General features: G+C 32.5%; 2 protein-coding genes across 3 annotated transcripts; both read right to left on the minus strand.

Annotated features, from left to right (window-relative positions):
- Positions 1-2,110: 2,110 nt before the first annotated feature.
- Positions 2,111-3,971, minus strand: LOC139525968 (uncharacterized). Of its 2 annotated transcripts, none has more exons than XM_071321158.1 (3): positions 3,835-3,971; positions 3,065-3,481; positions 2,111-2,556 (listed from the first exon to the last, which is right to left on the minus strand). In XM_071321158.1, the coding sequence occupies exons 1-3, from the start codon at positions 3,938-3,940 to the stop codon at positions 2,138-2,140; spliced, it is 942 nt and encodes a 313-aa protein (XP_071177259.1). In that variant the 5' UTR covers positions 3,941-3,971; the 3' UTR covers positions 2,111-2,137. The 2 variants fall into 2 exon arrangements, with proteins under 2 accessions (XP_071177259.1, XP_071177258.1); XM_071321157.1 differs by having other exon boundaries at positions 3,062-3,481.
- Positions 3,972-5,531: 1,560 nt separating this feature from the next.
- Positions 5,532-10,070, minus strand: LOC139525969 (uncharacterized). The gene is made up of 3 exons (XM_071321159.1): positions 9,923-10,070; positions 7,728-8,162; positions 5,532-5,972 (listed from the first exon to the last, which is right to left on the minus strand). The coding sequence occupies exons 1-3, from the start codon at positions 10,029-10,031 to the stop codon at positions 5,554-5,556; spliced, it is 963 nt and encodes a 320-aa protein (XP_071177260.1). The 5' UTR covers positions 10,032-10,070; the 3' UTR covers positions 5,532-5,553.
- Between the last annotated feature and the right edge of the window lie 215 nt (positions 10,071-10,285).

A 10,285-nucleotide genomic window follows, 5' to 3' on the forward strand; every position in this document is an offset into this window, starting at 1 on the left:
CATGTGATCTGTTGTTGGGTAGGCGTTGCCTAGGGTAACGAAATGGTAACGGGGCTTCCCAGTTACCATCGGAATTCTGATTAACATGTTCATCCATGACCTTGATAAATTATTTGTCTTTAATAGATGGTCATACGGTATCGTCATCTTTCTTTTTTAAGAATATTAAATTGTCGAGAGTTTCTTGTGAGTCTGACTTAGTTTGTCCGTTTAACATATTCAATTGCTGAATTTCGATGTCGTTTGGGCGAGGTTTGGCAATACGAAAGTCTTGTTGACGGTTACATTGTTTTTTGGTGGATGAACTTTGTGTAGGCAAAACTCACCTACGACTAACCAGCCTAGTTGCAGTCTCTGGGCGTATGGAGATTTTCTGACACCAGTGCATTGATCTAAAACGTGGTGCGCTTCTGGCAAGTCTCTCCAAATAAGGATAGAAATCGGAATATTGTTGTTAGTTTCTGGTAAGTATTACATTAATTCCTGTAAATGAGGATAGTATTTCGCCACTTCTGGCGTTGGAATTTCGTCACGAATTTGAGGAAGGCGTTCATACTCAATTGCGGTAGGTAAAGTAAGACTAACAGTTCTATCCAACGATGTAACAACAAGACTGTCAGCTTGTCTTCCTGATGTTTTTATAACGCCTGCACACGATATAAGTTTATTTTCTGTAGCATCACCAGTTATATCTAGTGTTTCCAGAACATTGGCGTTCACCACAGTCGTGTTGCTCTGATCATCTAAGATCGCATATGATCTCATAGTTTGCTTGGACAATCTGATCTGTGAATATTTACTTGCACTATCCAGATATGTTTATATGTTATTACCGCATCCTGTTCCGGTATGTTATGATTATTTTTCTACTCACCATGATTGACTCTATGTTTATGTTCTAAGTTCATTGCTGATGAACGAGATTCACTTGAACCACATGCTTCACAAGGAACTCTTTCTTTACAGTCCTTGGAATTATGTGGATCTGAATTACAGAATTTAAAAGAAATGTTATGTTCACGCACGACATACTTGCGGTCCTCAAAAGATTTTTCTTTTAATCCGCGACAACTGTTGAGACTATGATTCCTGTTATCTTGCATTACGGGACTCAACGTTTGCGCTTTAACATTTAGTGGAGCACAGGTTCTGGTTTATACAGCACTGATTTTAGATTGCATGATACATCAATTTCATGTGCCGAGGACGAATTTGAAAGCAATGTATGGAATTGACATTTTTTTAGGTAACCAATACATGCAATACAACCAATAGAATGTATCCTTACATTAGGAAGCATTTGACCGTAGTAAGATTATGAGGATACTGCAATACAGTAAATAAAACCAGTAGATGATTAGTTTCATGCTTTCGAAACGTTTTTCATGATTAATCTTGATCATAATCTCACAACCAAACATTTAGCCAATGATGCATAAAACTTAACCACACAAATAGCTGAAAATATAACAAGGAACGCCAGTATAAATGACATACTCTATTGAAAATGGGTTGACACTACTCTATGCTATCAATGTATTGTTTGGGGGATGGAATGTGCACAATTCAGTGAACATGCATGATTGCACATATCATCAAATTGATAAGCTTTTAAAAAAGAGAGACATGAATACGAAACCATGAGTCGAAGATAGATAAATATACTATGGTCGAAATTTAACATACAAAACAGCAGCCTTAATTCATTCATGAGTTTTTATGTCAAGAATAATATCATGGCAAAGAAAAATCAAAGTGAAAATAAACAATAGCCTACAAAACAATCCAATCAGAACTTCAGACTTAGCAGCACATGCCATGAAATCACTAGTGATCAGAAATCTTATTGAAGTGTAATCAATTCCTACTTCAAACATTCCTTCCATTGTGGTGTTTAAAGCAAGTATGCATTCGTTTAAAATCGAGAAAAAAAGGATTGGATTGAGACTGCGATTGTTACATATCAATGGTTATCTGTGACACAGATATTTTATAACTGTCAATAAAACCATGATGCTATTCGGAACACATTCGAAGTAAAACTTGGAGTACTTGGTCCAATACTTCAATAAAAATTTTGAAACACTATTGGATTTTTCAAAAAAGAACATATTGTGATATAAGCTTTTATTTATGTTTATATTGAAAACAACAGTACCCCTGTAAAGGTGTTATATGCATCGTTTCCATTGATTTGAGCAGGTCCGCCGGGTCCGTGCCTAACCCACACGATATCACCTTTCTCAAGAACTTCTACTATTGTCTGACTACCCATACTATGAGCCTTAGGACTACAATATACAATTGCAATCTCCTCTCCATTTTTTACCATTTCTAGGTATACCATTTGGCCATCAACGTTCATTCCAGTAAATGACAAAAGATAAACACCCTTTTCCGGGACGATAAAATGGTTATGGTTAGAATTGTAAGCATTTCCAATATTAGTGTACACTGTATTATATCCAACAGTTTGATGCTGACCAAGTTGGACAACCCCTCCAGTTAATTTTGCAGAGAATGCAACCCTAGATACCCCAGGAGAATCAGTCGTTACTAAAACAAACAAAAAAAGGTACTTGAAATTTAAATTACTTCGTCTATTTAACAAACAATGAATTGTTTTATAAGAAAGTAGATTGTGGTATGACGGTCCACGGATATGTCAAGAATATCGATTCGTATGTTTATGACAAGCTTGTTGTCTCTTAGTTAATTAGTCGACCATAGAAAATAGTCAACAAAGGAATGTTTTGATACATTTGTTTAAAATTAAAAACGGATTTCCAAAATAAATACAAACCAACCCTGGAATGCTACAATTACAGAAAAAAGGCAGTGCATTTCGTTCCGAAATTACTTTAAATGTAATTTATACTCAATAGCTGTATGTTTGAAACCATATAATTTTCTTTTTCTTTTGTAAAAACGTTCGCAGTTACGATTTTGCAGACATTCATAAAATTTCTTTAAATTAACATATTTTGGTCAGTTTCTAGCTCGTTGACGTATAACTTTTTCATATATATTATAATCCATTTAAATTGAAATAAACTCTTACAACTATTCAGAAGTAGTCTTTTCTCTTTCATATATTTAGTAGACAATATGTTACCACCCTGTATCTTTTTGTTCCTAACCTTCTCGTCCCCTCTAAACAATACGGGTACATTTACAGACGAAAATGTTACTATTTCCTTTTCGTTTTGTCCGTTATCATTTGGTACGTGTACATCGGCTTCTCTGTTTTCCAACAACGTGTTAAGAATGTTCTTCATATCTCTGTTTTCCTCAGATACGGTATCTATCCTTTCTGTTAAATGTGTATTTGTCTCTAAAACTTCCTGCATTTTCACTTTTAGGGATTTGATGTCTTTTGATTGAACATCTGTCCTCTCTTTAAATATTTGATTTTCTTCAATAGTCGTATCTAGCTTTTGTTTTACAGTCTGTAATTTCTGGTACAAACGTTCAAACTGCTCTGAAACCAGACGAACAAAAGGATTTGGTTTTTAAACATTACAATTTCTGAATTATTTGGTCTTTGATTGTATAATAACCAAATATTTCTTAAATATATTCCAATGTTCAAGGCCAAGTGGTGAGCTATAGTCATAACTCTATGTCACTAAAGGATAGTTGTCTCAACGGCAATCGTGTCATTCTTTTCATTTTTATATTGTATTGTTCGACTGGTGTATCTTAAATTATTTATTTATCTATAAACCCATTCGCTTCAAAAGTACATATACTAGTAAATAATATTAAGATACAGTAGGTGGAGTTTCTTATAGAAAAAGGACCAAAATTACAATCAACTTATGTAAAACGAACCTGTAATGACTGTCAACTTGTGATTGACGTCATAATTTCCTGTCAAAGTTGCCGATGCATAATGGAAAGGAAGTGTCAGCAAAACAATATATATTCCTAACAACATGGTGTCTGTTTATTATAGACTGAGACCTAAGTTGTACATCTTATCGTTACGATTAAATATATACAGGTCAATGCAAATGTCACGAAGATCATTATAACATAAGATCATTCTCAAGATATATTGCAATGCCTTACAATCCTGCGTTTAAAAATTCAAGCATTGAACATTAACTTTAAAAAGATTTCAACATTTAGATGAACAAATAAGATATAATGCAGGTATTCAAGACTCATTATCTCTTCATACACATTAAAAAAAAGTCAACAACAAAATAGAATGTTTTAGCGCTTGAGATGTATTGCTTTAATGAAATATTATAAAGTTTATAATTGAGTAAAGAGGAAGCTATCAAACTAAGAGTTCTAAATGGTGAAGTTGAATGATTCCTTTTTTACAATCAAGAGTAGTTGGTTGACCCCTTAAGAATACTTGTATCTATTTTACAGAATACGACGGATCTATTCTAATTGTTTCAACATGTGGATCAGGATCTGCCTACCCTTCGAACTACTGTTATCACTACTAGTTTTGTAAAATGGTACTCGTGTTGCTCTTGCTTTAGTTTTTATTGTATTTATCTGCGTATACATATTTGATAGGAGTTACATGAAGGATGTCATATGTGGAGCAAATATGTGCACCCTAACGGAGCACGTGGGGTTATCTTTGGTTTCGGTTGGGTTCGTGTTGCTTAGTCTTTAACGTTTGTATATTGTACAAAGGTTTATCCTATAGACCTTTCTTTGCCATGACGTTTTCAGTTAATTTCAACTTATGAGTTTGAATGTACCTTTAGTATCTTTTGTTTATTCTTACAATGAACAATTTTACTTTTGGTATATTGAGTTTTTTTTTATTGGCTTTTTTTTTCTGTGAAATGCGCTAATTGCTTCATAGAATGTTGATTTTTGTTTTATACTTCAACTTTGTTTTGAATTTTCGCTTCTAACTGTTGCGCCACTGATCAGACTTTTCTGAACAAAACGAGTGGTCCACGTTTAAAGCTTTGTGTATTCCTTCTTTCCAACGATTATATCGGAGAATGCAGAGACCATCGCATCGTGCATTTTAATTTCTGACTTTATACTTTTCACTTATTTCGATTAAATCAACCAGTATTTTGCGTTGTCACTGATTTAATGTACTAAAGATCACGGAAATTCCTAAAACATTAAAATGATGCTCTCAAATACAAAAAAAAAAAAATGTCCCAAAGGGCATCAGTTTGCTCCCTTTTCAACTACCATTGTTTCAATTCTTGTTAAAGCAGACATTGTTTTTTATAGGTTAAATTTGACATGCTGATCAATAAGATAATTTAGAAAATTTGTGATTTATTTGCGTTTAGTAGTGTTGTCTAAGAGATAATTTTGTAGTAACACGTTGAAACAGATGCGCTGTCACATTTATAGGTAATTCTTTGTGCATAAAGCAAACAGAAACGTGTCATGTCTTTTGTTAAATTTTCATTGTTTCGGACGTTATATGCTAATACTAAAATTTTGGTGTAAGCATTTGAAAACATTACCCAGAATGCAATATATTCTTCAAATTCATTTCATTTCAAAAACAAAAGAAATCAAAATAATAATAAGAAAAGAACTTTTAATGTTTTATACATCATAAAGAAATACTCCAGCAAATGTATTGTAAGGACCATATCCGTTCAAAGTTGGTGTTCCTCCATTTACATGCCTTATCCAGACTATATCTCCCCTCTGCAGTGATTGTACAGTTGTCTGGCTGTCCATGTCCATCTTATTAGATGAACAATACACTACCGAAATCTGAACACCGTTTTTGACCATTTCAATGTATGCTTCTACATCTGTTGCAGTCATAATGGTATACGATAACAGATAAACACCCGTAGTAGGTACAATGAAATGCCCATGTCTGACGTCATAAGAGTTTCCAATATTTGTATACACTGTATTGTATTCAATAACTTGATGCGTACCAAGTAAAACTAGTCCTCCTGTTAAAGCAACACTAAAAGCTACCTTACTAATGGTTGGTGTTGTTGTTGTGACTGTAGAGAGAATATTAGTATTAAAATCAATGTTTTCAGTCGCATAGTCCAAGTGCATATGCTATAGATACAAAAGAAATATACAGAGGAAAAAAATCATTAAGTATAAAAGGGGGCTTGTATCATCAAGCGAAATTCTTTTCATATTCGTTAATATGATTACTAATGTTTTTCAGTAACTAACGTCGAGAAAACACAATGGGTAAACCACTGTTTTATCGTTGTGTTGGTGTTATAAAAATGACAAATTATAACAAAATATAATTTCTATTGTACTATTCCCAAAATAAGATAAAACAAATTATATATAAACCGGATTTATTTAAGCTGTAGAATTCAAAATATTGATTCATTTTGTCAGGAATATGCGTATCAATGTTGAAAGAAATCAGATTTAATTTGATTGGATTGTTGTCATATTTATACATTCTCATTTATATTCTTAATATCATTTTAAGTTACATAATATAAAAAAGAAGATGTGGTATGATTGCCAATGAGACAACTATCCACAAAAGATAGTTGATAAGTTTGAAAGATATGAGACGAATTTATCAATGAATGACTGTAAAATTTGTTTCTGTCTAAGAAGAAATAACATTAAAATATGGTGCACACTGAATAACCCGTGTAGCGTGTTATTCTTATATCTGCACCAAATTTGTTATGTTATTTCGAATAGACAGTAAAAATATTACAGTCATTTCTTATAATTAAATTCTAAATTCAACTTTCAGCCGGAGTAAATCTTGAAAAAAACGTTGACTGTCACGGTCACATGACAAAATTATGTATAAGAGCTGATAAACATAACAATTTCAGCCAATCAGAGACGCGTTACATCCAAAATTAAATTATTTATTAATACCACTAAATATGGTCCGTGCGTCTGAAGAATTTGTTTGCATACGTTCATTAAGAACGATAAAACCAAATGAAAGCTAGTAATGTACAAAAGACGTAGTAAAATTAGCAGCTTTATCACAAAAAGGACACGAAAGGATAAGCGACCTTTTAATTTAAGTTTCCCAGTAATACTGTAATTTTTCAAAAGAAAACCAGCAGTGGGTCGATCAAATGCTAGCAAATGAAAAAAAAAGTTGTGCGTCCGAACCATTTGTCTATATTTACTCGCATATGAGTATTGCCAGAACCCCTAAATTTGAAAGCGAGGGATGCGAATAAACGAAGAAACGTTAGGAGCTATATGACACTAAGGACATGAAACAAAATAGTAGAATTTGGTTAAATAAAATTGAGAATAGAAAATGGAATGTATCAAAGAGACAACAACCTTACCAAACCAAAGTCAACTTTGTTTACAAAACTTAGAATTTTCGAAAAACTAAGGATTTTCTTATCCCAGGCATAGATGACATTAGCCGTATTTGGCACAATTTTTTGGAATTTTGAATCCTCTATGCTCTTCAACTTTGTACTTTTTTAGCTTTATAAATATTTTGCATATGTAGACGAAACGTGCGTCTGGCGTACTTAATTATAATCCTGGTACCTTTGATAACTATTGTCTAATGAAATCGAATCTTAATTTCTTTTAAATAATTAATCAACGGTAAATTGAAGAAAGAAACAAATAATGTTATATCAGGTGCCTGCATTTCAGTAGTAGTCTTTAAACCCTGACTTTCATTGACAAATTAGAAAAAAAATATGTTTTGATGGAAGTCCTCACATATAAAATATGATTTTAAAATAGCAAGCTAAAAAAAACGGGCTAATAAGATATGAACTTACAAGTATTCTGAAGGAGTCTTTTTTGTAAATGAGTACTTTCCTTCATCATCTTGGACCCATTTAACTTTTGGACCATCTTTACATGTTCTTCGTCCTTACTATATAATTGTTTGTTAACGAGGTTATCATTTTCTTGTTGCAAAAAGACCTCTTTGGTTGGTGTTTTGGCTTTCCTATTTAAAGTGTCAAAGTTCCAATCTGGATGTCTAAAGTTATATATAGTCTTTTTGATAACATAGTTCTCCTCTTCTAATGCGTGTACTCTGTCTAAAAGTTCTGCATTTGTCTTTGATGTCGAATGTACAACCAGGCGAAGTTTTGTATTATCCTTTTCTAATGCATTCATCTTCTCCATTAAGTTAACGTTCTGTTCACTCGTCGAGTCTAGTTTTTGATTAACCTGGATAAGATCCTGATTCAAATGTTCAAACTGTCCTGAAATAGAAAGAATCAATTTCAATTTTTAAATTTGTGAGTATATATCCCTAATGCTCAGCATTTGGCAATACGTTTTGTCACCTTAACATTAGTTAAAAAGTTCTTTGATCGTTTGAATAAGTTTAGCATTTTCAAATATTTTGGCCTCGAACATCACTTAATGTTTAAACTATCATATAATGAAACTAATCAAGTTAATCAATTAAGTTCATGTAAAGCTTTGATTCCTTGCCCTTCTTTTTTTCTTTTTTTGTCAATATATTTTGTCCAGTAACAATGGGTGAATTGTTAACACAAAGAGTTGTCAATAAAAGAAACGTGGAGCTGTTGAAAAACAATGTTATTAATGTGACAGAAAACTACATGCATTCAAATACTCTCATTGGAATTGAACTGTGAGACTAAAAGATCGAATATTTTACTCTTGTGGTCCTTGGAGTTTATATTCAGTATTACAACTTCTGACTTAATTTTTTAAATTTTCACGAATGTTACCTACCAAATAAGACTATTTAACGACTTTAAAATAAGATAAGCAACACGACAGTTGTTACATGTTGAGAAGGATCTGCTTACCCTCCGGTCTACCTGATATCACTTCAACTTTTTGATTGGGTTCGTGTTGTTGTTGTACTCCTTTTTGTGACATTTTGTTCACGCATGATTGTCAATATAATGGAATTTAATGCAACTGTCGGACAAGTGAGAGGTTAAGTGCTATAAAACGAAGTTCAATCCATCACTTCTTGCATTTGTAAATGCTTTTATAAAGTCAGGAATATGACAGTGTTGTCAATTCGTTTTATGTGTTTTCTCATTTGATTTTGCCATGTAATTAGGGACTTTCCGAATGAATTTTTCTCGGAGTTCCGTATTTTGTGATTTTACTTTTTATCCAATCTATTTGTTTGGTCGAAACTTACATTTAAATTGTTTACTATTCATGACTAAGTAACATGAAGATATATTTTTACCGCAGTAATTATCACTGGAAGGATCAGATGGGTACAACAATATTTAGCTAAAGAGGGGTTATAGATGCCAAATGGATTTTTCATCTCAAATCAAAGAAAAACTGAAATCGTCATGGCAAAAATTTTAAAGACAACTAAAAGACCACTAACTGTCTACAGTTTGTAACATAGAAAACTAAAAACTGAGCAAAACGAAATCTTCTTTTTGATAGTTTCTAGTACATTATTTAAATGAAACATAAGATATAGAAATATGTGGTATGAGTGCCAATGAGACAGCTCTCCATCCAAGTTACAACTTATAAAAGTAAACCATCATAGGTCAACGTACGGCCTCCAACACGGATCCTTGGCTCACACCGAACATCAAAGTATAAAGTGCCCCAAAAATTACTAGTATGAAATCATTCAAGCGTGAAAACCAACGGTCTAATCTATACAAAAACGAGAAACAAGAAACACGTATGAACTACATAAACAGACGACAACTACTGTACATCAGATTTCTGACCTAGGACAGGTGCAAACATTTGCAGCGGGATTAAACGTTTTGATGGTACCAAACCTTCTCTTTTTTTCTGAAACAATAGTATAACATCACAAAATAAGATCACATTTTAAAATTCTTACATAGATTGTTTTTTAATCAGATGAGCATTTAAAGAGGGTATTAATGTTTTGTTTTAATACATTTTCAAGCGTTACGATTGATTTAACCATGGTCTTTTCACTATAATAGAGTAATCACGGGTTATTACAATTACAGAAATTACTAATACGTACTCCGTAAGATACCCATTTGTTGAGCAATGTCATCAGCATCGGAAGTTGGAGTCCCTATTGAATACTGAATATAAACTCCAAGGATCACAAGATTAATGTATGCAACCATTTTGTTTGGTATGGTTTGAAATCAGAACGATCTGTCATATTTTATCTTGATAGGTATGTATAAGTTCATTACTAGTAGATAAGTACATGTATGTGTCAAAACTTCATGAGATTTATATTTTACTATTTAACACTCAACGCGAAAACAATATGTAACAAAAAAATGTATATTTCACAAATTGATTATTAGTTTTTCTGATAATCCACTTAATCAGATTTATGAATTTGGTGTTACCATTTAAAATTTACATAAAT

The sequence above is a fragment of the Mytilus edulis genome, chromosome 6 (assembly GCF_963676685.1).
Source record: "Mytilus edulis chromosome 6, xbMytEdul2.2, whole genome shotgun sequence".
In the NCBI taxonomy this organism is placed as follows: Eukaryota; Metazoa; Mollusca; class Bivalvia; order Mytilida; family Mytilidae; genus Mytilus; species Mytilus edulis.